This window comes from Pongo pygmaeus, chromosome 10, assembly GCF_028885625.2.
Source record: "Pongo pygmaeus isolate AG05252 chromosome 10, NHGRI_mPonPyg2-v2.0_pri, whole genome shotgun sequence".
Classification (NCBI taxonomy): domain Eukaryota; kingdom Metazoa; phylum Chordata; class Mammalia; order Primates; family Hominidae; genus Pongo; species Pongo pygmaeus.
In genome coordinates this window covers 15,954,823-15,982,814 of record NC_072383.2, presented here as the reverse complement: position 1 = coordinate 15,982,814, position 27,992 = coordinate 15,954,823, and the positions used below count along the sequence as shown (strand labels likewise).

Below are 27,992 nucleotides of genomic sequence, written 5' to 3'. Positions count from 1 at the left end.
ACGCACAAGAATTGATAATTCAACTAAAAGTTTAAGGTGCTGCTTTGACCTTCAGTGTCTCTAATATTTAAGACAGTATTGCTTGGTGGAAAGAACACAGGTTCTTTTTTTGGACTACCTGGAATCAAATCCTGACTCTACTCATTATTAGCATGGGGGTTTATTTATGCTTTATAATTTATTTAAAATTCTTACCTTGGTTACTTCATTGCTAAAATATAGGTAATAAAATTATATACCTCATAGAGTTTGAGAATGTTTAAACCAGAGTATCAATAAATATTAACTTTTATTCATCTTATTAACTTTTTGGACTCTCGGATACATAAAATTGTGGAATTACTCCAAGGAGGAACATGAATCAATGGAGAACAATGTTGTTTACAGCTTATCTATGCTGTAAGGTGTTTTTTTAGAGTCTCATTAAGATTTTAAGGATTCATACAGAACTGGTGATATGTTATGAATTTTAAACCTTTTCACACTGGAAACTGATTATGCACAGTAGAAATTATGTAATCTGAATTGGTACAACTTGCTCTACATGTAAGTAAAATGAGCCATATACCAAAATTTATTTTCCACCGGCTTGAACAAAATAAGATTACACTGAATTAATAAATTGGCATTTTCATTCTTTCTTTCATATTTATACTCTTTCGTATCAGGGTTTCTTGCACAAGTTTTAGATTTTTAATTCTGCTAGAAGCCATATAGGCAGATTTAGTCAACTAGATCTCTTCATCTGATAGTTTCCCTTCCTTCTTCCTTCCTTCCCTCCCTCCCTCTTTCTCTTTCTTTCTTTCTTTCTTTTTCTTTCTTTCTCTCTCTCTTCCTTTCTTTCTCTTTCTTTTTCTTTCCTTCTTTCTTCCTTTTTCTTTCTTTCTTCTTTCTTTCTTTCCTTCCTTCCTCTTTCTTTCTTTCCTTCCTCTTTCTTTCCTTCCTTCCTCTTTGTTTCTTTCTCTCTCTCTCTTCCTTCCTTCCTCTCTTTCTTTCTTCTCTCTCTCTTCCTTCCTTCCTCTCTTTCTTTCTTTCTTCTCTTTTCTTCCTTCTTGAGACAGAGTCTTGCTCTGTCACTCTGTTGCCCAAGCTGGAGTATAGTGGCACGATCTTGGCTCACTGCAACCTCTGCCTCCTGGGTTCAAGTGCTTCTTGTGCTTCAGCTACCCAAGTAGCTGGAATTACAGGTGTGCACCATCATGCTCAGCTTATTTTTGTGTTTCTAGTAGAGACAGGGATTCATTATGTTGGCCAGGCTGGTCTCAAACTCCTGGCCTCAAGTGCCTCTCCTGCCTTGGCCTCCCAAAGTGCTGGGATTACAGGCATGAACCGCCGTGCCTGGCCTGATAGAGAGTTTTCTAAAGAGACAAACTATGATAAGAAGGTGTATATTATCCACAACTAAGCAATATTATTTTATTTATTTAAAATACACTTTATATGATAAAACATATATGCTTATTGTAAAAACTGTTCACCCAATAAAAGAACAAATGAAGTAAATTGGAAGTCTTGTTTGTTCTTCTCCTCCCACAAATCCTGACATTTTGAAATGCCTTCTTCTAGACCTTCTTCTAACATATATACATAAGTAATATGCTATTAAACCACATAATGTGTTATATTATCAACATCGCTCCAGGCTGGGTGCAGTGGCTCACGCCAATAACCCCAGCACTTTGGGAGGCCGAGGTGGGCAGATCACCTGAGGCTGGAAGTTTGAGACCAGCCTGGCCAACATGGTGAAAGCCCGTCTCTACTAAAAACACAAAAATTAGTGAGGCGTGGTTGCTCACTTCTGTAGTCCCAGCTCCTTGAGAAGCTGAGGAAACAGAATCGCTTGAAACTGGGATGTGGAGGTTGCAGTGAGCCGAGATTACTCCACTGCACTCCAGCCTGGGTGACAGAGCAAGACTCCATCTCAATAAACCCCCCCAAAACCAAAAAAAAATTGGTCCATTTAAACTTAACACATTGTAGACAGCTGACTATAAGTGTAAATGCTGACCTAGCTCATTAATCACCCATTTTGCCTATTTAGAATGTTTAGAATAATAAAGAGCATAAGGAGTATAGATTGTTTCATGGTGATGTTAAGGTTTCTTTCTTTTGATAATATTTTAGGAGTTGATTCTAACTATTCAAATGACTACCTGGAATCATAGCTGTTTAAATATGCCACTATAGCTGGGCATGGTGGCTCACGCCTGTAATCCCACCACTTTGGAAGGTCAAGGTGGGCGGATCATGAGGTCAAGAGATCGAGATCATCCTGGTTAATATGGTGAAACCCCGTCTCAACTAAAAATACAAAAACAAGCTGGACGTGGTGGTGCGCACCTGTAGTCCCAGCTAATCGGGAGGCTGGGGCAGGAGAATCGCTTAAACCCAGGAGGCGGAAGTTGCAGTGAGCCCAGACCATGACTTTGCACTCCATGCTCCAGCCTGGCAACAGAGCGAGACTCCGTCTCATAAACAAACAAACAAACAAAAATATGCCATTATAATAAATTTATCCTAGGCATATTATACTTTTTAAAATAAGAAGTAGCTATGGGCATATACATCATATTACTTAAAAAATGACAAGAGGGTAATTGGATTACAGATTACCTGACTTGGAATAAATTAAAAACACTAATTTCCATCCTCCCCAATTTCTGAATATTTACTGAGCTGCTAACCCATATTTACATTTCTATGTTTCTCCATGCCCTTTTATTTCTCCTTGACCTCCTTGGGTGTGTGTTGGAGGAGGAAAAGTGGAATGCCTCTGCATTCTGCATGTTAAGTAATGTGTTTTATTTTTTACAAAATATTTCCACACTCTACTCCCCCTTAATTTCCACTCATTTAGCATCCCAATATTTTTCCTGACTGTCTTAATCTTCATTCCTGAGAATTTAGTTGAGTCCAATGTCTCTCCAACTGGATACCAGTTCTATTCCTCTTCAGCTAAAGGAATAAGGAGAAAAACGTACTACAGAGCATAGCTAATCGAAGTAAGTATATGATAGATAATTTGTTTTTTTTGTGGAGACAGAGTTGCACTATGTTACCCAGGCTGGTCTCGAACTTCTGAGCTCAAGTGATCTGCCCAGCTTAGCTTCCCAAAGTGCTGGGATTACAGGCATGAGCCACTGCACCTGTATATGATGGACTCTTAAATAATAGGGTTGAACTAGATGATAGTGTAGGTTCCTTTGAGCCTGAGATGGTCTTATTTCCACTTTATGTGATCTTCTTTCCATTGGTGCTTTTCTACACATTTATTTAGTGGCATAATGGACTATAGTGGTATGATATTATACAAATCTCAAAAAGTTCTTGTGGTAACTGAGCTGATGTCTAGCATGGTGGTCTCTTTCCTGTACTCCCCTTTAAATATTAGTCTTCTTGCTTATAATCCTTAATAGGACATTTCATGTTCTGTTTTCCTATTTGCATTTTGAGAAGATATTGTAAAAGTACATTTGGACTAGTCTTTTCTGGCTCATTGATAATTTACAATATCTATCTCTACCTTTAGCCTTTGTATTCTTATGTGAAAGATATACAATGTGTACACTAAGTAGGGCAAGGGGAGAAATGTACCTTGAAGCAGTTGAGTTCTAGGTCAAGGTCTGTAGGGGAAAACACATTTTTCTGTCAATGTAATGAGTCAGTCATCTTGGGTACGCTCAGGAAAGGAAGCTAATAAGTTACACAATGAACTGTGATTACTAGTTAATCGGTTTAGCATATTTATTCCTTAATTTAATTCAACTCAAGGGGCGCCTCATTCTCAAGCATTCTACGGCTTTCTAGTGCTCCAAAGAACACGATTCCTGAATTCATCTTATCAATTTACAATTTATCATTGTTTGAATTTCATTAAATGCTTAATTTTCCTGGGAGGAACGGAAACATCCCAAATAGCTCTCATACAGCAAACATCTTTTGTGTGCATTACATTTCCAACGTACTCCACATGAATTGATAATTATTTTTTTCCTTTTAACTTTAGGGAAGAAAATGTGTTTATAAGACACTAAGAACCACCACATTTGACCTTGTTAAAACATAAGGCCAGAATTTAGAAATATAGGACTGGGCCCCAGGTTCTCAGGGCATCTGAGAGCAAGGTCCACTCTGGGCTCCAGTTGCATGGTTTCACTAGGGATTGGTCTGGTGTGTGCATTCCTTCTGCTAGCCACTCATGGGACTACTGAGTTGCACACCATCTCTGCCTGCCCCTCACTCTCCTGTGCACAGCTGTCTCCTATATATTCTTCAATGCTCTTCTCAGTTGTGACTGGTGAGGGGGTAGTTTTTTACTTTATATTCTTTTTTTTTTTTTCTTTTCTTTTGAGATGGAGTCTCACTCTGTTGCCCAGGCTGGAGTGCCGTGGTGCGATCTCGGCTCACTGCAGCCCCCACCTCCCGGGTTCAAGCGATTCTCTTGCCTCAGCTTCCCGAGTAGCTGGGATTACAGGCACGTGCCACCATGCCCGGCTAATTTTTGTATTTTTAGTAGACATGAGGTTTCACCATGTTGGCCAGGCTGGTCTCGAACTCCTGACCTCAGGTGATCCACCCGCCTCAGCCTTCCAAAGTACTGGGATTACAGGTGTGCGCCACCGCACCCAGCCTACTTTATATTCTTTACATTTTTAAGTTTTTTTTTTTATTTTTCAGCAAGAATACGTTACTTTTACAGTGAAAATGAAAATTAAAAGAATGGAAAAAAGTAAAACAAACAAACAAAAAACCTTCCAACGCTCTGCTTGGTTGCCTCCTCCTCTGCGATGTTTTTTCCAACCAGTTTCCAAATCCTCTTTCCCCTTCATCCATGTTACTCATACTCAGCTCCTTCTTCTGTGAACTCCTCTGGACTCTCATCATTCATTTTAAGCTGAGGCCTTATTCCATACAGTGCAGTCATTGCATGTTCACTTATCTATTGTTCTCACTAGATTATAAGCTCTGCAAGAGCAGGATGTTAAAAAATTTCTAACATCTATCTTAGTACCTGGCACATCATAGATGCTCAGCAAATTCCCTTGAATAACGAATGAAAGAGAAGAGAATGTGACCCTCCTCTGAAGAGAAAGGGAGATGACAGTGCCATCAAAAAGCCATTCCCACTCATTTCTGGCCCCTCTGGCTCTTGGGAACACTCATAGAACACACCCATCCCAGCAGACCTCAGCCTGGCTTCCTGCAATTGCCTCCTTGGCATTGCCCTATAAGGCTGTGCTTAGGTGGGACTGGCGAGCCCATCCACATTTCCTCTCCTTTACCTGAGTGCAGTACTGCTTTTCAAGCCTCTGGCTCTCCTTTTGTTTCTGGCAGGTCAGCGACACCACAGACACAATGGTGCTGTTGTAGTTCTCTTGGGAAGACGTCCATGACATCAAGGCAGTGGTTGAGCTTAAAACGTGGACACTCACGTGCTGCGGCTTCTCGGTCAGTTCTTCAATCCACTCTCCTGAAGGACCTGCACATTTCAAATTGGAACACAGGGGAGGCTGCATGTTACACTGATTGAGATAAAAGATTCTGGTTTTAAAAATCGTGTTTTCTTTTTGCCCTTACGATGAGATTCAAAGTAAGATTGGCAGTCAGACTGGCAACTCTTCAGGTCCTCTGTCCAGCAGCAACCCTCTACTCCTTGACCTCACCTTGATCTAAACAGCAGCCTCGGCAATAACAGCAGAAACAAAAGTGCCACTTCAATCGTCGTGTGCATGTGAGAGTATTCTGGTAAATTCTCCACCAGAGAAAATTTACTTCTCTTTTAACGAAGAGTGAGCGTGACAGTGTGGCATTTCATCAGGGTTTATAATTCCTTTGCTACTAGGATCTTTGGTCTCTAGGAATAATTACTTTGAGATTCAAATCAGCCTCGACTACTATCCTGTGAAAACATTTGAATTTGGCAACAGTGAGAACAAAAAGGCAGGCTGTGATTATATTAGAGAAGAAACACACAACAGGCTGGATCAATTAAAGAAGCTGGCTAAAACCTAGGTGATAATTTGAGGAACACAACAGGATCCTTACCATGAAATATCTCCATAGAAGTGCCCATCCTTAGCTTTGTTCTCTTATGTTCCTAAAGTGGTTCTTAACACAGTGCCTGACACCTAGTAAGGACTCAAGACATGTTAAGGTGATGATTATCTACAGAAATTCCCTGCTGAAATGCAAATGTGAAACTTCCATTTATTCGCTTAGGATGCATTTCTCAGCTCCTTAATTTAATGCTGTATTCCTAGGCTGAGACCCAGGAGAGGAAAAGGAGCAAGTGGCTCTACTGCGGAGGATAGACTAAGGTTCAGTGTAAATGGTGCAAGGGAAATGATAATAAAAAATGATATTAATTATAGTAAAGAGATATGGAACCCATTATATATTTATATATTTGTTCCTGGCAGATCAGTGACACTACAGACACAAGGATGCTACCGTAGTTCTCTTGGGAAGATGTCTAGGACATCACAGTAGTGGTTGAGCTTAAAACACGGACGCTCACATATAAACTGCTTTTCAGCATATAAACTGTTTTTTAGCATATAAACTTCTTTAAGTTTATATGTGTTACACATTTCATTCCTATTTATTTATTTATTTATTTATTTATTTTGAGATGGAGTCTCACTCTGTCACCCAGGCTGGAGTGCAGCCTTATCTCGGCTCACTGCAACCTCCACCTCCTGGATTCAAGTGATTCTCCTGCCTCAGCCTCCCGAGTAGCTGGGATTACATACAGGTGCCCACCACCACACCGGGCTAGTATTTGTACTTTTAGTAGAGAGAGGGTTTCACCACGTTGGTCAGGCTGTCTTGAACTCCTGACCTCAGGTGATCCGCCCGCCTTGGCCTCCCGAAGTGCTAGGGTTACAGGTGTGAGCCACTGTGCCTGGCCCCTTTAACTTTTATAACAAGCCAATGAAATAAGTACTTTTATTAAATCTCACTTTTCAGATGCGAAAACTGAGGTAGAGATAGAGTAAGTCGAGCTAGGATTCACACACAGGAAGTCTGATTCCAAAATCCATGCTCTCAATCCTGCATGAGACTTCCTGGAGCGCTATGAAATAGTCAAAATTTGGAGATAGGATAATTGCACTAAGACTCAGTTTGGTCATTATTAGTGGTGCAATTTTGGACAAATGAGTTAACTTCTCTGAATCTCAGTCATTGCATCTGTTAAATGGATAAATCATGGAATTTTAGAATTGAAGAGAACTTTAGAGACCCACTGCCTTATTTTGCTGATATGGATTGGCTCTGTGTCCCCACCTGAATATCATCTCGAATTGTAATCCCCACTTGTCGAGGGAGGGACCTGATGGGAGGTAATTGGATCATGGAGGTGGTTTCCCCCAGGCTGTTCTCAAGATAATGAGGGAGTTCTCATGAGATCTGATGGTTTAAAAGTGGCAGTTTCTGCTTCTCTCTCTCTCCGTCCTGCCACCCTCTGAAGAAGGTGCTTGCTTCCCCTTCGTCTTCTGCCATGATTGTAAGTTTCCTGAGACCTCCCTGGCCAGGCAGAACTGTGAGTCAATTAAACCTCTTTTCCTTTGTAAATTACTCAGTCTCAAGTAGTTCTTTATAGCAGTGTGAAAATGGACTAATACATTTGCTGATGAGGAAACTGAGACCCAGAGGTATAAACAAGCTGCCTGAAGTCATAGAGCTAGTAAGTGCTTGTGACCTAACCCAGACCTCCTGTCTCTTGAGTCATTGCTTTGTGACAATCTGATTAATTTACCTCATAAGGTTGTTGTTGGGATCAAGTGAGATAATATGTGTTAGAGAACTACATAAACGTGAAGTGTTACTACTGTTCTGAAGAGTACTGGTGTAGTGGGGGCACAGAGGGTGAAGGTTGGAGGAAGCAAAACAAATTCAATTATTTAATAGTTTTACCTTATGACTGACTTGATAATCAATCCAAGGACATGGGTCATTGCAGGCTAAATGAAAATGGGTTTTGTTATCAAATATTCCTGAGTTCTAATCTTAATTTTGACACTTGGGGAAGTCACTGAACTTTCTGCGATTCAGTTTGTTTTTTAATGTGAAAAATGGGGGTAATAAAAGTGTTCTCTTCATAAGGCTATTGGCAAACTAGTGCAAATTCCTACCTGAATTCTCGTCTCTGGGAAGGCATTCAAAGCTACATAAATGTAAATTATAATGCAACGACATAAACATATAATAAATTGTAATGTAATAGCTCAACACCAGAATATGCCAAACAGTTTGGTCAGGAAAAACGGACTGCAAATATACTTTAGCTGGTGTGTGACTACATTATGCTGAGCAAATGTAAGCCACCCTAATTTGTTGCTCGTTTACCCAGTTAGGTGTAAGTATTTATGTCTGCGGTATCCATTTTTTAAACCAAAGAAGTATACATGGTACATCTGAATAGCTCATTACCAGAGAACAGAATATCCTAAGCACTTAAAAAGTCATTCTTTTAGCAACAGAGAAAAAACAAAACTTCTGGGAGCCTGTATTTTTCTAGATAAATATTAAGATGCAGCTCTTTAAAGTAATCACATTTTTTAGCAATTCCGACATATTCTCAATGGCACTAGTCGCTTTGGATACTCTGAGAATAAAGCAGAGTGCATGAAGGATACTAGTGGTTCCATAAATATTTCTTGAATGTACAAAAGAATGAATAAATATGCAAACAGTATAACTCCAGCCTAGGATTTTACAATTTTACATGAGAAGCAAGATGTACACAAAATAAATCTAGAAAAATACCACACACTAATAAGTTCTGTGTTTTGTGCTGTGTACTATGAGACAGAATAGGAATTCAGAGAAGAGAAAAGTCAGAAAGACCAGAATTATTGTGGAGTTTTCGTGGAGGCTGTTCACACGTGCGGTGGACCTGTACTGGTGCAGAAAGAGACTATTTGGTCAGTGAGGCATTTTTAGTCTTATAGGAAGAATGAAATACTCGACTTTGTTCTCTTTCTTACATAATCACATGTCCAAGGTCTCTCACGCTTGAAAGACACACAAGGCAGTTGGGAATACCCTTTCTATGCATCTGATAAATCTTTAAGGCCTTTCTTTTGCCAGAGGTGACATTTTTGGTTTTTCTTTTAAGTAAAAATATTATATGGGATATTTTCAACATTTTTAAGCTGCTACATAAACTGAGCTCCTCTTCTGCTCTCATCCATCCTTCAACGAAAGGTGGTATTTTTCCTTTCCAGAAGGCAATAGGATATGTGGTGGTTATCCTTTTCTGAAAGCAATTTTTATTCTTTGCCTTCTGGTTTTTCTTTCTACTGATCGGAGGCACATATAACTCCTGATATGGTAGGTTACTGATTTTTGACCTCTATACTTCCAGTAAACATAGTCAGTTTAGCTAAACTCGTTATAGAGGCAGGCACTGTTTGTGCAACCTTCAGAGGCTAGCTTTTGCTGTGCTGTTACGCTTATGGAACGGTAGAGGCCACGCTAGGACTTGACACTGGGACTTTCAGGTTGCTCTAGCCATGACTTTTTCCACCAGTTTTATGGAGACCATCTGGGTGTACCCACACTTGAAACTTTGTCTTTCTTTTGAGCCTCACAAGCTCAATACTCTAATGAGATTTTTCACAGTCCTATAATATCATTTCATTATGTGCGCAAACAAATGTCGTATTTCCCAAACTGTATGTCCACATCCTTGGAGGCTTTGTTATGGCTAATGTGAAAGGTCAGTTTAATAAATGTTCAATTATCACAATAGTAAAAAAAAATCCTCAAGATAAACCCCTGGATAGGATTGCTACTATTAAACAAGCATATATTTCCTCTGCTATCCAAAGCTTGTGGATCTCAGCCTCTCCTGATCTTGAAGACTTCTCATCATCCCTAAGGTTTGTGAATAATTGACATCTGAGCATCATTAATCCCACCAGTTCCATTGTTCTAGCTCCCCAGTAAGTGTAAAATGATCTCTTTGTTACTTACTGATATAAAAGCTGAGCGATTTTGCTGACTGACTTTTTCGAGTTTCACAAGATCCTGAGGAACTAAAGGTTGTCACAGATAACTTATATTTCCCAGGTTCCTTCAGTTCTGCAATAAATTCATGTGCTTCTTCATCCACCATCAAATATTCAGTAAAGTTCTCTAAATCATATATAAAAAACAGAAGATATATGAATAGACACCTGGAAAGGCCCTGGGTATAGACAAGTCAATTAATGAAAAAAAATTAGGTATTTTAAATGTTCCCTCCTTTTGTCAAGTTCAATTACACCTTTAAACTAAAGGTACTATTAAAGAATAATAAATAAGAGTTCAATATTTTTACAATCTTCCAAATAACAAAACTCAAATATGACGTTAAAATCAATAAAACTAGGGATGGGTCTACACTGTGCATCTTTATGTATTCCTACCCAACAAAATTATGTGTACAAAATAGAAGTAGATAATCAGGAAAAGATAACAATTGTTGGCTTTCTCATCATGAGGTAAGGGCTAAAAAATAACCAGGATCAAATATCTTGTAAGTTCTTTGTGGTAGTATTAACCATCCAGAAGTGCTTTAACATTTATTTAAAATACATCTAATTTTTAAGGTATATTTTCTGATGTACCCCTGAACTTAAAGTAAAATTAAAAAATAATAGTTATGGTAATATTTTTCCTTTATCCATTTGCTTTCAGATCTTCTTAAAGAAAGAATTATTTCACACTGCATCACAGTCCGTCCATCCTCTGCTGCTTATTACTTCATTTGAAGTCATTATCATCAGTTGGTGACTACAACAGCTTTCAAAAGAAGACATTGAATCAGATAAATGCATAATAGAAACTTCATGAGAAGAGGCGTAAAAAATTTTTGTAATGACAAGATCCTATTTGCCACAGGAACATATTTAGGAACAGAAAAATAAATGATAGATTAAGGAAACTTTAAAAAAAATAGGAAATTCCAGGAAAATGACTTCTGACTCAAATAATTAAGAATTTTCATTTTATGCAATATTTGGGTATGATTGAATGCTGTATAATCTTGTATAGAAGAATCCACAGATTTTGTATCTCATGCTATTAAGTAAAATAGGAGTAAACAATATGTCAGTATATGAGACTACATGGTCCTTAAACTCTCACCCTAAAAATAAGGCTATCACTGTAACTTCACATTTTTACAGATTATAACTTCTGCCACTCAAACTACTAGATCAGAAAATGAAAATGAAGTATATTACTGGAAAAACTAAACAAACAACAAATAACCATAAAAATCTACCAAACAACAATTGAGGTAGGTATCATGACCCAAACTTGTTGAAAATCATGGCTCTACTTTCCTAAGTTAGTGGCTAAAATATAAAGAATGAATCTCAGATGCTGGGTTACTCAATGCAAAATATGATATAGTAGCTATATGGAAATGTCAGTAGCTGTGTATTTTCCATTTTACTGTCAGCTTCTCTTTGGAAAACTGTGGTGCTTGTTCCAGAGGGGCACACCCTAAAGGGAACAAGAGCGGCTGGTTAGCAGGACACATGCCTCATATTCTTGAGGAAGTAGTAATGTTTTCATAAGTATTACTTTGCTGCCATGTTTAAAAATTTGCATATGAGAAAACAGAAAATTTCTCTAGGATATGGTGTAATATTCTGGGATAGTTAGATCTTTAGTTCAAAATATTTCCAAATATGATGTTTTCCTCATTGTTCTGAGACATGAGAAATAGCGGGCAGTAAAATGTATACAGTTGGCAGTACTTACAACTTGTGAATCACCCAAACCTTCTGATTCTTATCCAGTCTATTTATTTGGGTTTTCTGCTCTCAGTCTGCATTGGATACCCAATTAAATTCTTCCCTTTCTTTACCATTATTCTTTGGCTAGTAACTGTCTATGATCAGTCTTTCTAAACTCAAATTTAAAAACATTTCAATTCCCCTTCCTTTGTATCAGTTCTTATTTCCTCTGATTTCCTACTGCTTTACCTTCTCGTTCAATATGGATATGGAACCCATCAAAAGCAGTGGGTGGTTTGGGTGGTAACCAGGTCAATATCATTTGCACAGGGAAAAAGGAGAAAGAGCCTGATGTTGACTTCTCTGTCTCACTGAGTGTACTGTTATTTTCGTATTCCATGGGAAGTACGCTGACAAATCCATCTTCACTTTCAGGAGCTGCAGATGCACCGTCCCACCAATATGGCTGAGACGTAGTTTCATAGTCACTGCTATTAAAATCAGGCCAACCGGAAGAAATGTTGCCCGAGGGAATTTCAGGAGTTTCTTCTGTAAAATGGAAGAGTTTTTCTTTTCCTATTGTATCTTGTGATCTCATGAAGGATTCCTCTGGGAAATTGCCACTTTGTTCTTCCCAGTTGTTTCTGTTCAAGTTTACGATACGAACGGAAATATTTTGAGGTGGATAAGGGGCTGTAAGAGAGAGAATTTTCATTTTCAAGTAATTTTTAATTCAATTAGAGTGAATACTTAATCTCTGAATGAGTCAGGTACACAAGCAGATTTTTAAAAGTGGAATTTAATTTAATACACAGACAAATTTACATCAAGATAAACTGTGTTTTTTTCCCGCATACATACTTCTAACATTTTGTGGATGATGTGTACCTATTAACATACCACTAGTCACACTTCAAATATGTTAACTTGCAATATTATGCTTTTTGAAGTGGTAATTCAACCACTTCTAAAAGCAGAGTATGTAAATATTTTTCAGTTTATCATAATCTCACTTACAAAAAAAGTATCTCTGTTCCTGGATTTTTATTACAAAAAAAAAAACAAGTATAGTGTACTTATAGCTATGAAGATGAAAATACTCCATGTGACATAGTTGCACCTACAAGAGTTGCATACATGTGTTGCCTTTAGAGATGTTAACACACATGTTAGAAATATGGCTTCACTACTCACCTCTCTAAAATGAAACATATAAACTCAAAATGAGTTTAAAAATTATGGAAGCACACTTTACTTACAGGGAGAAAATTATGAAGACACACTGCGTAGTCTCTGCCTATAACAGTTTCTACTTGTTCTTGAAATAGCAGTTCCATTATCACCTCTTCCATGAACTTTTTTGTTTATTTTTATTTTGAGACAGAATCTCTCTCTGTTGCCCAGGCTAGAGTACAATGGCGTGGTGTCGGCTCACTGCAAACTCCGCCTCCTGGGTTCAAGCGGTTCTCCTGCCTCAGCCTCCCAAGTAGCTGGGATTACAGGCACCAGCCACCACTCCCGGCTAATATTTGTATTTTTAGTAGAGACGGGGTTTCACCACGTTGGCTACGCTGGTCTCAAACTCCTGGACCTCAGGTGATCTACCTGCCTCGGATTCCCAAAGTGCTGGGATTACAGGCCTGAGCCACTGCGCTAGGCCCCATGAGCTTCTAATAAAAATTATCTCTTCTTGCTTTGTGTTGTTAAATAACTTTGTACCTCTGTTATAATATTTATAATTCTGCCTTGTATTAGTGCCATTCGCGTATTATGAGTACCATTTGTTGAGGACAAGGATCCTGTCTCATCAGTCTTTGTCTTCATGTCTCAGTACTGAGAACAACTTCCAGGTAGAAGGTGCTCAACTAATGTTTTTCTACTTACATTGAATAATGAAAGACATAAATAGAATCTTAACTGTTGACATTAGGTGAGTTAGTGATTTAGCTCAAATAGTTTCCTGGTCTTAGACTAATGAATAAGAATCATGACATCTTAGAATTTCAAATTGTCAAGACCTTAGAAGTAATCTATCATAATCCCTTCCTGATGCTCATCAGAATGGCCTCTCCAGCATTCCTATTGAGTACTCAGGCATACTAGGCACATACGATGTTGCTTATATTGGTGATGGGTACTTAGTAGATATATGTTTATTTTATCCATTCATTCTTCCATCCATCCATCCATCCATCCATTCATCTATCCATCCATCCATGCATCTATCCATCCATCTTACGATAGTGCTTCATATTAGTGGTGCTACTAAAATTAAGCACTGCAAGTTTTAGATACATTTGAATTTCAATATTTTCCTTTAATAATCTGATAATCTGTACTAGAATGTCTTCCCTCTGTTTTCTACCATAGGGCCACTTGTCAGCAATAACTGATGTCTACTAGATCCGGGTAAGTTAGTTAATTATAACCTTTGGTAATAATATAGTAGCTTTTTATTCAAAGATTACAAATCTATGATTACGTTGACATATTTTAGATTTTTCTTATTGAATATTTTGCCCAGTTCTTTTTACATTGATAGAAAATCTGTTTTAGGTTATTAAACACATATATTTTCTTTCTTTGCTCTGGATCAGAATATTTCTTAGGATAAAAAATAAATATACAGCAAAATATAACTGAATTGTTTTTTCACTATATTTGATTCTTCAGGAGACTTACCAGTTCTGTGCTGTTTGGGTTCATGACTGACACCACTGTACTCAACAAGGGTACTTTTATTAAAAGTTGCCTCAGATACCAGCTGAAAGGTGATATTACTATAACACATTCCTGGCAGCCAGTGATTAAATACTGTTTTTCCCTTAAAGAAATCTGTGAAAAGAAAATCAATTACATGAAAAATATGGTCTTCTAAATGTCACACACTTCTGGAAAGTTTGAAACAATTATGGTTAAACATTCACAAAATAATATTTCCTTCAACTACTGTTATGGTCAGTAATAAAGAGTTAGTAGAAGGCTAGAGATGAAACGTTGAATGTTTAGACTCAATCCTGAAGGGCTTTTTCTGACAAAATTCCTAAGGAGATCAAACACAATTGGAGTTAACTTTTTTATGATAGGAACTTTTGGGGTATGTATTAATTGAAGGAGATAATATAAAGAAATTGTGGAAGTTAAGTTTACACTGGCCATTTACTTTAAGATAAAAATCCAAGGTATTTTGCCACCTTATGACCTAAAAAAAAAAAAAAACAATTTTACAAGAAAAGTTTTCATTTAGAAAAACTAGCCTAATTTAAAACTGGTTTATTTGCCAGTTTGCAGACAGAACCTGCCCAAAAAAAGAAATAATAAAAGTTTGGATTCCACTTAGAAAACTTTAAAGAGAATAACAATAAACTAAAAATCCAATCCAACTCAAAAGAAATGAGAGAACAAAACTAAAAGTACCACTTATTGAATTGAAATCTAAAAATAGTTTGAAAAAGTAATTGACTTAAGAATGGGATTATATTAATTATTTTAAAATGTATGATTGTTAACAAAAGTTTCAGTAATTGCTTTTTAATCATTCATAAATATCTGCATGTGATCTATAAACAAATAACTTTCCATTTATTAATTTGCAGATTATCTGTTTTCATTGTAAATAAAGAACATAATAATTTGTGGAATTTGTGTTTCTTTGATTTTTTCAAAGTTTAAAAAAACTAAATTCACTGCATATATTTCATTCATTCATTCATTCATTCATTTTGAGATGGAGTCTTGCTCTGTTGCCCAGGCTGGAGTTCAGTGGTGTGATCTCGGCTCACTGCAACCTCTGCCTCCTGGGTTCAAGGGATTCTCCTGCCTCAGCCTCCTGAGTATCTGGGACTACAGGCGCCCGCCACCACGCCCGGCTAGATTTTTTTGTATGTTTTAGTAGAGACGGTGTTTCACCATGTTGGCCAGGCGGTCTCAAACTCCTGAACGCAAGTGATCTGCCCACCTCGGCCTCCCAAAGTGCTGGGGTTACAGGCGTGAGCCACCACTCCCAGCCCCACTGCATATATTTTAAATAGTGTCTCAGAAAAACTAAATCTGTTGAAGAAATGAGTGTGTAAAAGCAGCAAGTGAAAGTGACATTTTCCTGGATGTCATGCTCTGTGTGCTTCAATACTCTTTCTCTTCCCACCAATACATGTTTCCAGTTACAGTCAGCCAATTCTGATACCATTACCTACCTCCCACCCCCACCCGATGTGTCCTGAGAGTATTCAAGTTTCTTCACTAGGATTCACTCCCACATGAAACTGAATGCCCTCTCTTCCCTCTCCCTCTAGTCCCTTCCACCCAGAGAAGTTTATTTTGTTCCTTTGACTAATTTGAAGTATTACTTCTCCTGGGCTCTTTTCTCTCCCTTCCCCACAAGGTTCCCATCAAGCCAGTGAAAAAGTGAAACTAATTTTTGTATGTTAATGTATTCATTTAGCTGGTCATACAGCATCGCATTTGAGGATGTTGGATCATCTCCAAGTGAAACTTTGCAAAAGGCACCACTCTGGCTTCCCAGTCCCAGAAATGCCCATCTATCATACCCAGAAAGAAACGGTTACTTGTGCTTCTAAACTTAAGTCTGAATTTATTTCCTGCACCAGGCATGCTGCCTTAGGGAAGAGTAACATGTAAGTGACAATAATTTGAGTATTTCTCATGCTGAACACATGACACACGGCTCTCAAGTAATGAACCAGATGTTCTAGGCTTCCCCATAACACGATTTTCATAAATGATAATTATTTTTAATGGCTCATTTATAAGTCAAATAGTGAATTATAAAACCTCTTTGCAGTAAGAGAGAACATCATTTGGGAAAAGCTTTGTAAAAAGTGAGGGTCATCATTGATTAAGCCTTCCTTTTGCTGCTTACCTTTATATAGCATTGTCCGGAAGTCTTTACCTTCCCAGTAGCTAATGTTCACTCTTGTGAAAACGTTATATTTTTCTGGGTAATGAATTTCAAACAGGACTCCTGTTTCAGGAGAAGGTTTATAGTCATATATGGACACACTGGTTACAGGTAGAGGTTCTACAGAAGTGAAGTAAATGGAGAAAGGGAAAAGAAAGAGGAGAGAGAAAGGTCGATATCAATACTTGAATTAAGCAAGGATTACACCCACCAGAAATTCACACATATTTTCACTGTCTGTGGGCAATAAACTCCTCAGTACCCACGAATTGAATGTTCTTAGCAGTAATTAATAAAGTACATTTTATGTGGTGCTTTCTGCTTTTTGAAGAACTTTTACATTTATTTTTCCTTTTGCAACAGTCCTGAGATCTAGGAAGAGCAAATATTAATATCTCCATCCCACCTATAAATATAATGATGACTCACAGACTAAATTACTTGTCCAAGGTAATTTAACAAGTACATGACAGTCTGTATCTCCAGATTCCTAGTTTATTTTTCTTTTTCTCATGCAAAGGAAATTTGATATCAGTAACAGACCAGTAACAGAAAATAAGTTTTGGCTCAGACCAATGATAGTTATATGATAATTTATTTCCTCCTGTGAACATAACACATATTTTTCCATATGAAGCATAAAATTTTAAACTGTCCAATGTTGTAAAAAATATGTTTTGTGGTGTTTATCAAACCACTCTTTCTATAGAAATTTAAAGAAAACATTTCTATTTTGTTTGAGTAGTTCATTCACTGGAAAACTTTAAAAATACTAATTTTTTAAAATCCATGATCGATATATGTCTGCCTCTCCTCCCCCTCCCACTCTCTTGCAAAATTCTTGTAAATAATGCATTTTGCACCTTCCTGAAGAAGCTAATAAATAGATTTTACTTGTATGAATTTTATTAAGAAGATATGTTAAATAATTTGGTTTGGGGTCACCTGTAATTCCAGCATTTTGGGAGGCCAAGGCAGGCAGATCACCTGAGGTCGGGAGTTTGATAACAGCCTGACCAACAAGGAGAAACCCTGTCTCTACTAAAAGTACAAAATTAGCCAGGCGTGGTGACATGCGCCTGTAATCCCAGCTACTCAGGAGGCTGAGGCAGAAGAATCACTTGAACCTGGGAGGCAGAGGTTGTAATAAGCAGAGATCGCACCATTGCACTCCAGCCTGGGGTACAAGAGTGAAATCTCAAAAAAAAAAAAAAAAAGAAAAAAGAAGAAAAGAAATATGAAGATAAGTAAAATTTAAAAGCTGTTGGAACCCCAAAAGGTGTGACTGTGATCTGAGTCACATATAGTTATAACTTCTGTTCTCAAATTACAGATTAACTCACTTTATTTTTCTTGTTCTGTACAATGACTAGAGGGAATTAAATGATGTCAGGGACAAAAATCTCCTGCCTTCTTAATTAATGACTCGTTGAAGATTAACTTCCCCCCTTTGTTGTCCTGCTTTGCTTAGGCTGGATAACAGAAAACCCATAAATAACTATTACACTCTGTGTAAAAAAATGTTAAATGTACCCTTTCCCAAAAGAAACACTGCTTATAACCAATGAAATTTCTGTAAACAGGTGTCTACCTTGTATGAATAATTATTTTGTAATCCTGATAAAAACTTCTCTGTCTCTGCCTATAGAAATGAGATCCTAATTTCACTACTTCAGAGCACTGACTGAATTCTTTTGGAGTTGGTGTTTCCAGGTGGTCCAGCCTCACACTTTGTGCTTGAAAAAACTCTCTTTAAATGAGATTCTGACCCTTTTGATGATTTTAGGTTGACAGAAAAAAAATTTTTTGATTCACAGTTTTAGAATTGAGAGAGTTCTTGGACATCATCTATAGGCTAACCTAAAGAAATGTCCTTAGTTTAAACTTTACATTTAAAAAATTTCAATTTCAATAACATGAGAACTCCAAATTTGACTTAGTTCATTCAATCAATAACTATTGAGGATCTAGTATGTCTCAATCTGTAGCTGAATGTATTTTATTTTGTTGCTCAGGGTCTTAATCTATCTTTGCTTTTGACTTTAAGCAACCCAGAAATAATTGAAGCTACATGTTCATACTTTGATTTTTCCTGGAATTTTCTGAAAAACAGCATCTACAAAAAAGTTAGGAAGACCTTCAGACTCCAGTATATTTTATGATCATGTCACTGTAGACTATGTGCTATAGTCTGGTTAAAAGGTTTGAATTTTATCTTTGTCTCATCCCTAGTCTTCCTACATGAAGGTAACATTTCTGAATGAACTCACTAACTCACTTACGTACCATGTCAACCAACCAACCAACCAATCAACCAACCCTTGAAGACTCTGTTTGGAGTTCAAAACTCCCAAAGAAGTTTTGAACTGCTTCAAGTTCTTTTTTTCAACCCAGCCTAATTTACTAACCCATGGAGTCTACCAGATCCAGCTATTGACTCTGGCCCTAGGAGAACTAAAATGAAAGGAGACAGAAAAAGTAGCCACGGAGCAGTAACTCCTCCACTACTGCAGTCCTGTTTCACATCCTCATCAGGGTTTCTTCCACTGAAAAGAGAAGTTAGAAGGGCACTCAATCTTTCATGCCCTGAGGCACGAAGTCTGCACGTCAAAGCCACGGTCAGACTTTGAAATTCAAGACAGACAGGAGGATTAGAGGACAGATATTTTATTTTCCAATTTTTTTTTCTGCAACAAGCTACTTAAACTTTAAACTAAGAGAATGTCTTAAAATGCCTGCTTATATGTTTGTTTTATGTTTCCCTCAGCTTCAGTGTAAATGACCCAGGACAGCTGTAAATCCTGTTGATGTCTAAGCATTACTGAGGAGTATTCAATTCAAGAACTACTGTTTTTAGAAGAACTCAAATGTATAGTCTAAAAATATTTTACTATCTTTCCAGTGACTTCTCTCATTGTCTTTCTTTTTAGAAATTAAGTGGTGTGGTATGAACCAGAGCTATATTTACTAACAGGCATTTTAGTGATGACAAGGTTAAATCCTAATCTAAGCCGATAGTCCTTGCCCTGTCAGTCACTCCATCGTACTTCCCTTTCTTTTCTTAGGACCAGCCTGGACTGGACAGATAAATGGAGTTGTTGGACAAGGTGAATCATTTAATATCTTTGTTCATTACTTTCTTGTCCACAGATGTTTTAATTTTTCAAATAAATAAAGTATTAGAAAATATAGTTGAAATTCCCCCATGTAACTTACCCAAACCCCATTCTTTTCCCACCATGACCAGAAGTAAATTATTACTCTGAATCTGGTATTTATCTTCTCATGCATGTTTTTTAAACTTATATATTTGTAAGCGTCCAACATTGTTTCATGTTTTAAATTATTATGTAAATTATCATAACTATCCTGCAGCTTGTTTTTATTGCCTAACATTGTTTTAAGATTTATCACTCTTGATACAAGAACGTCTAAAAATTTTATTTTAGTGTCCATTTTGCAACTATATAACCTACACAATATACCTGTTATTCTTTTAGTAGAGTAATTGCTTTTAATCATTCACTCTCACAAACAATGCTGCAATAAGTGTTTGCGGCATGTTGACTTAGGTTGCAAATCCTGAATAGAAGAGTCTACACATCATCTGTGTCAGATAGTCTCAGAAAGTTTTCTAATTAGATTAGAAATCAGATTAGGGCAATTTACATATCTATTAGCAGTGTATGATAGTTCCTCCTTCTCCATATTATTTTCCAACTTTCGCTGATGTCAGTCTTTTTAATTTTTGCCACTCTGAGGTGTGTGAAATGTTGTCTCTTTGTTTTAATTTCCTGCTCATGGGGATTAATGATTTTTTCTTATGTTTTTTGGTCAATCAGCTTTCCTTTTCTTAGAATTGTTAAATTCTTTTGCCTGTTTTGGGGTTCTTTTTCCATCTTCTCCTGCTAATTTGTAACACAATCTTTGTCATATACCATATTCCCATTGTCATTTTTTTAAATTGTGTCCTGGACTTTCCTCTAGAGTCACCTTTTTTCTTGCTGAAATCTATCTATTAACAGTTCTTTAACTCAGAGCTATGGGTGTTAAGTTCTCTAGGCTTTGTATATTAGAAGATTTCTTTATTTTATCTTTATTCTTAATGTGGTTTATTCTTGATGTATCTGGGTATAAAATTCTAGGTAGACAGGTATTTTCCTCAGTACTTTGAAGATGTTGTTTTTTTTGTTTTCTTTCACCAGTTATTGCAGAAGGAAAGACTTCTGTCAGTAGAATAATCATTCCTTTGTAGATACTTAGCTTTTTTTCTCTTGTACCTTTCAAGCTTATTTATCTATTTTCATTTAGCCTTAGTAATCTGATGATATATAATAACAATAATATAGCATTATATATTTAGGCGTAGTTTTAGTTTTGAATTACTCTATTAGGTACTTAGTTGGAATGCTCTGTCAGTCTGTGAATTCATGTCATTCTTCAAGTCTTGGAAATTCTCATAATCATCTCTCCAAATATTGTGCCCACCATTCCCTCCTTCTTTTTCATGAATTCTTAAGCCTTCTTAGCTAGAGCCTCTCCCACTTCCACGCCTGTGAATTGCCTCACTGTGCTATATTATGGGGCAAATTGCATGGTATTATCTTCCAATTTACTTGCTCTTTATAACTTTTATCAGTAGAGAATTTGTCCTATCTACTGAAGCTTTTCAATTAGTAAACTTTAAATTTAATCAATCAAATTAATTTTACCTAGTTTGATGAATTAAATTTTTAATTAATTTAAATATGTTTTCATTTATAAAAATTTTAATTTATTCATGTTTATTCTATATGTTTTTACTTTATTTCTGCAAATTTTTTTTGAGATAGGGTCTCATCATGTTGTCCAGCCTCGATTTGAACTCCTGGAATCAAGGGATCCTCCTGACTCAGCTTCCTGATTAGGTGGAACTGTAGGCACAGCACTGCACTGTTTCTGCCAATTTTTTTTTTTCACTAATTCCCTGGTTTCAAAAACTGGAGGCGGTTCTCACATTTATGTCCTTGAACATTCTAAACATAATTAAATTTTTGTTAAATTGCTATTTAAAATATAATCTCAACTGTTATAGTTGTTTTGATATCTATCTTTTTTAGCATAAGTTCTTCACGCGTTTTGAGACACAGGCTCTGGGCTCATTTGATGCTTTTTCATCTCCCCATTTCTCTCTTATTATGCCTTGCTTTTAAAAATAATTAAGTCATTACATCCTCTCAGCCCACCAAAGCACCCAGTCTACAACAAGACATGTGACATTATTTTGCCATTCTTAATATTGTGGATGATATAGTGGTTATCACTATAGATTCATTCACTGAGTCAGAGAGTAACTAGCCTTGGACCTTGGTAGTAAGATGAATATGTGTTTCCTGCATCCTCAGGTATTTATGTATGTTTTTGTTTGTTTGTTTGTCAAACAGGAAGAATCTTTGCTGTAAGCAGAGAGGCTGGCTCTGTGCCCTGTCTAGCGTGGAGCATTTCAGTCCTTCTGACTATACTGGGGCCCAGACTCAATAGTGTCTTTTCCAGACCCAGAGCACAGAGGGCCCATTACTTCAGCCCATTTCCCCACTTTGAGTTTTTATCTTGTTTCTGGTTCTTAGAGAACTGTTGTGGTTTTAGGTCTGGAAATGTGCTTCTGCTTTTCTTTTTGCTTTGTGGTAGAAGCAAAAAGTGGATGACAAGAAGAATGGACTGCATTATTTTGACAAGAAATCCTAGCATAAGTTCCCAGTTTTTTCTTTAATAAAAAATGACATTTAGTATGATTATTTTTTCCCTCATTAGGTGTCTCATATAATGAAAACTTATGTTCAAATTGAACAATATTTTATGCCCCTTAATTATCTTTGAATCATTCAAGAGAGATCATGAATAGGAAAGTTTTGAAAGTTCTGAATGTGACTATCTCAGAGAAGAGACAAAGCAACACAAGCAAATGTGGAGAACATACTGTTTAAAGAAAACAAAAGTAGCTCTGTATTACTTATTAAATGCTAACTGCTGAGTTGCTTCTTTCTGAGATTGCTCTGTTTAGCTGGACTAAAGAATAAAAGCTAAAGAAGCAATTGTGTTCATGTTCAGTAACCTCTGATGTGACCAACTGAAGGATGTGTCTCTTCTGGCACAGTTCTCTTGAGGGAGAGGATCTGGGATTAGACCCTCACTTCTGATGGCAGGCACAGGGAAAAGAGACTGGACTGAGGCCAGAGCTGCTGTTTGGTGTTTAGATGATGATTTGAGAACTGACCTGGCATCTCAGCTACATCGAAGCAGGCCAGTGAGGTAGGTCTGGCAGCAGCAGCTGCCCACGGTCCAAGTGAGGTAGTGACCATCACATCCAGTACCTTAGTTCAAGTTCTCATCATTTCTTTCCTCGAGCATTTCAACAACTTTCTCAATTATTCTCCCTGCCTCCATTCTCACCTTAATTTTCTTATTCATTTCTGCTCAAAATTTCAATGTCTGTAGACTACTTGATATTCTCACTTTAGTCAGAATCTTTGTCCTAAACTAGTCACCTCCATCTCACTGATATTTCCCTGCCCAATCTGTCTCAATCTCCTTCACTTTTGACACCTTGAGTAACTTTCTATTTAATGCCATTGATACTTCTTATATTGATTGATCCTATACTGCATGCTTTGTTAAGGAGCTTACTTTATATTATTTTATAATGCCCCCACCAAGTAGGCACTCTAATTATCCCAATATTACATATTATAATGATACGACAGATCAAGTGAGCAAACTACAGTCCACAAAGCCAAATCTGCCCTGCCACCTGTTTTTGTTTGATTTTTTTTTTCTTCACTTTTATTTTAGAATCAGGGCACATAGATGAAATTGGAAATCATCATTCTCAGTAAACTAACGCAAGAACAAAAAACCAAACACCGCATATTCTCACTCATAGGTGGGAATTGAACAATGAGAACACATGGACACAGGAAGGGGAACATCACACTTCGGGGACTGTTGTGGGGTGGGGGGAGGGGGGAGGGATAGCATTGGGAGATATACCTAATGCTAGATGACGAGTTGGTGGGTGCAGCGCACCAGCATGGCACATGCATACATATGTAACTAACCTGCACGTTGCGCCCATGTACCATAGAGTCTAAAGTATAAGAATAAGAAGAAGAAGAAGAAGAAGAAAAAGAAAAAAATAATAAAATAAATTATTTTGATTAAAAAAAAATGGGACAACAGACACTAGGGAATACAAGAGGAGGCAGGGAGGGAGGGGAGTAAGGGTTGGAAAAAGCCATTTATTGGGTACTATGCTTACTACCTGAGGTGACATATTCATTCATGCTCCAAATCTCAGCATTGTGCAATACACCTTTGTAACAAACCTGCACATGTGTGCCTTGTTTGATTTTTGAGCTAAGAAAGGCTTTTACATTTTTAGATGTTGGACCTAAACAAAAGAATAGTATTTCACGGCACATGAAAATTATATAAAAAAATAAAATTTTGGTGTCTATAAAGTTTAATTATAAAATAGTCATTATCATTTATTTATGTATTGTGTGTGGCTGCTGTTGTTTGCAACAGCAGAGTTGTGTAGTTGCAATATAGACTGTACAGCCCTCAAAGCATAACACACTTATTATCTAAGGCTTCATAGGAAAAGTTTGCTAACCCCTAGAATGAACTGTAGATTTGAAAACTAAGATTTAGAGAAAGTAATCATCTGCCCAAGGCTATACATATGATTGAACTACTACCCCAAATACTTGCTTGATAATTTTTCTACTCCAATGCAGGATTCAGGATCTCTTGGCTTGCAGCTCTGCTACAAGAGAGAGCTTTCCCCATTCAAATCCTATTATGTAATTTCTCCCTCATCACTTATAGGTTAAAGTCTAAATTCCTTTGCAAGGTACTTAAAGTTCTTCAACATTACTAGCCACCTTTCTTGTTATTTTCTGGAACAGCTAACACTTGCCATCTTAACTTTTTACAGTCATCAAGTGTGCCACGCTGTGTATGCCTCCATTATTTGCATATACGATTCCATTTGACTCTGTAACACTTTCCTTTCTTTATTCTTGTGGCAAATTTTCCTTTATTTTTCAATGATTGTTTCTTCTGTGCTGCCTTCCCAGTGCTCCCTAGGAAGGCAAGGCAGTCTCTTTCACGTAATTCTTTCACAGTGTCAGAGGCATTTGAACCAGGGCAACCCCATCTTGAATAGGGACTGGGTAAAATAAGGCTGAGACCTACTGGGGCGGACCTTGGTGATAAAACAGGCTGCAGTAAAGAAGCTGGCCAAACACCACCAAAACCAAGATGGCAATGAGACTGACCTCTGGTTGTCCTCACTGGCTCATTATACACTAATTATAATACACTAGCATACTAAGAGATACCCACCAGTGCCATGACAGTTTACAAATGCCATGGCAATGTCAGGAAGTTACTCTATATGGTCTAAAAGGGGCACAAACCCTCAGTTCTGGGAATTGTCCACCCTTTTTGGAAAACTCATAATAATCCACCCCCTTGTTTAGCATGTAATCAATAAATAACCATAAAAATGGGCAACCAGCAGTCCTTGGGCTGCTCTGCTTATGGAGTAGCCATTCTTTCTTTCTTTTACTTTCTTAATGAACTTGGTTTTGCTTTGCAGTGTGCACTTGCCCTGAATTCTTTCTTGCGTGAGATCCAAGAACCCTCTTGGGGGTCTGGATTGTGACCCCTTTCTGGTTACAATAGCAGTTATCATATTATTTGTAATGGTTTTTATTTGTCTCTTCCACTATAGTATAACATCTTTGATTATGGGTATTTTTATCTATCTTTATTTCTTTGGTACCCAGGACATGGCACAGAGAATGTACCTGATAACTAAAATAAAAATTCATGAATTATTTTTATTTGGAATAGGACTGTATAGAATACTATATTTGTAGAGTGTCTCCATGTGTATTCTTTAATGTGTACAGCCACTATCTGTAGAACTTCACTGACATATGACACAGCTGTGTGTATGTGACATTTCCTCAATTTCCAAGCAACTGATTCCAGGTATCCTTTTACCTGCTGAGAAACTACCCCTTCCCTCTGAAGGGCATGCAATACACTGAAGGTTCTCAATCAATTAAATATTAATGAGATGTCACAGCCTAAGGGTTGTGAAATTCTTTTGAACTGGCCAAATGACTCTGCTGTGCCAAATTTATTCTTTGCCATGTTTTTCAGCTTTCTCTAAGAGTGACAGACTCAGAACAACTATAGTAAAATATCAAAGGACTGCCCTGGGGCCAATTGCTTTGTCATTGCTTATTTCATCAAGACAAGCATCTAACACACAATAAATGACTGCTACAAATGTACTCTTTTATTCTCAGGAGAAATATGTCAACTCTGTGAGCAGATACTACAAATGTTATCCAAACTTGTTTAAAAAGCTTTCAGTTAGAAAAATAAAAATGGCAAAAACACATCATTAACTGACAGATAATGTTAGTTTCAGAGCTCAAAAGTTATCTTAGTCATCATGTACTTTAATTCCCTCTTTTATGAAGGTGGAAGCTGAAACCCAAATGTCACCAAATGCCAGCTCATGCCTAATGTCACAGAAATATTTGTGCACTAATCCCCACTTCTTATATTCCCAACCTATTATTGCTCCTTAAATTTGGGATAATGTAATTGAGCCTTTAAAAATGAGGTACAAGACAATATTTAACAGGCCATCATGAATTAATTTTACTCTTTGGAAATCAATATGTGTTTCCTCTTCCCCTTAAGATATAGAAAGCCCCTGGACAACATCACTTCTTCTCCACTTCAACAAGGAAAAGCCACGTAAGCCACGAAATCATAACTATTCTAGAGGTTACAGGAGAGGTGAGGTAGCAAGTCAACCAAGTGATGTGAATTCCAAGGAGTGACCAGCCCCTCTGGAGAGAGGTGACACACTATTTCACCTTTGGCAAAGCACAGCAGGAAGAGGATACAACATTGAAGCAGGTAAGAAGAAAGCAGCTCCGAGTTTAATGGATTCATAAAGGCTGAGTATGGTCTAAATGAATGCATAGAATTGCTCTGTCCAATATGGTAGCTATTAGCTACATAGAGCTATTTAAATCAAATTTTAAATGAACTAAAACTAATTAAAATTAAAAATTAGTGGCTACTATGTTGGACAATATGGATATAGAACATTTCCATCATCCCAAAGTTCTAGGTCACCACTGGTCTAGACTAACTGGGAGACGCAAACACAAACAGTCTACTGTCTCTCTCTAGCTTTCCCCTTGGGCCTCTACCCCATGCTCATGAGGACTACAAGAGGCAGGATAGGGGACTGGAGAGAGCCTCCCTCTGGGGGGTTGGGGATGGGGGTATGGGGGCGACAGATGTGCAGATGATAATTGAAACCACTAAGAGGCCAGCAAGAAAACTTACTTCCCTGGACCTTTCCTGAATACAAAGGAGAAGCCTTAATGTATTGTGGAGGGGCAGAAAAATCTTTCCTTTCTAGTTCTCAGGAAAAGATCCTTTCTATTGAAGGATGAATAGAAACAAAAGACGCCTGTTCCTGGGAGAGGAGCAGAAACTCTTTTGGGATCAGAGTCCTACACTGATACAAAGTAGAGTATCAGTGGTTCTGCTACCACTGGAGAAGAGGCAGGAAACTCTCTGACCCACAGATTTAATGTAGAATTTCAGTGTCAGTGTAATTTGAGGCGTAAAAATGTCAAGAATATCCCATCTAACATCACAGGGTCTGCCTAAGCCTGAGGCTGGACTATGAGAATCAAGAACATCCTCTGTCCCCACCAAAAAGTTAGCAATGAGTGAAAAGCAAGAGCAGTCTATTGCTGGGGGAGCTCTTCTGTGGTGCCGGTGTTCAGGGCTTGCTGCTTATTGAGGGTGAAACTGAAGCACTGAGAAATACCCACTACCACTCCTGGCAGCCTATCATGGGAAGAACTGGAAATCTGTGATGAAAGAAAGGTGTCTAATACCTTAAACCCAGCTCAACTATTGACTAGATTGACTCACTCCCCGTTCTACCTGACAGCCTAGCAATATGGTAAATCCAAATTCAACCATAGAAATAATTGTATTATATTATAATAATAAATATTAATAATTACATGTATATTGTCTAAACCTGCACTATTTAAATTGGTAGCAACTAGCTACATACGGCTATTGAGCAATTAAAATTAGGCTAGTGCAACTTTATTTTTATTTAAATTTATGTTTGAAAGTAAAAAAAATGTAAATTTGTATATTGATTATATGTTGAAATAATAATATTTTGAATATAATGGATTAAGTAAACCATGATATTAAAATTAATTTCACCTTTT

General features: G+C 37.3%; 1 protein-coding gene across 2 annotated transcripts in view; it reads right to left on the bottom strand.

Moving 5' to 3' along the window:
• PTPRO (protein tyrosine phosphatase receptor type O) overlaps window positions 1–27,992 on the bottom strand; it is a 284,178-nt gene that overhangs the window by 87,331 nt on the left and 168,855 nt on the right. For both annotated transcript variants that reach the window (XM_054445142.2, XM_054445143.2), the window contains exons 3-7: window positions 16,615–16,773; window positions 14,418–14,570; window positions 11,985–12,428; window positions 9,982–10,143; window positions 5,283–5,479 (exon numbers count right to left, since the gene is read on the bottom strand). In XM_054445142.2, coding sequence (XP_054301117.1) covers window positions 5,283–5,479; window positions 9,982–10,143; window positions 11,985–12,428; window positions 14,418–14,570; window positions 16,615–16,773 — 1,115 coding nt within the window. The remainder of the gene's footprint in view (window positions 1–5,282; window positions 5,480–9,981; window positions 10,144–11,984; window positions 12,429–14,417; window positions 14,571–16,614; window positions 16,774–27,992) is intronic.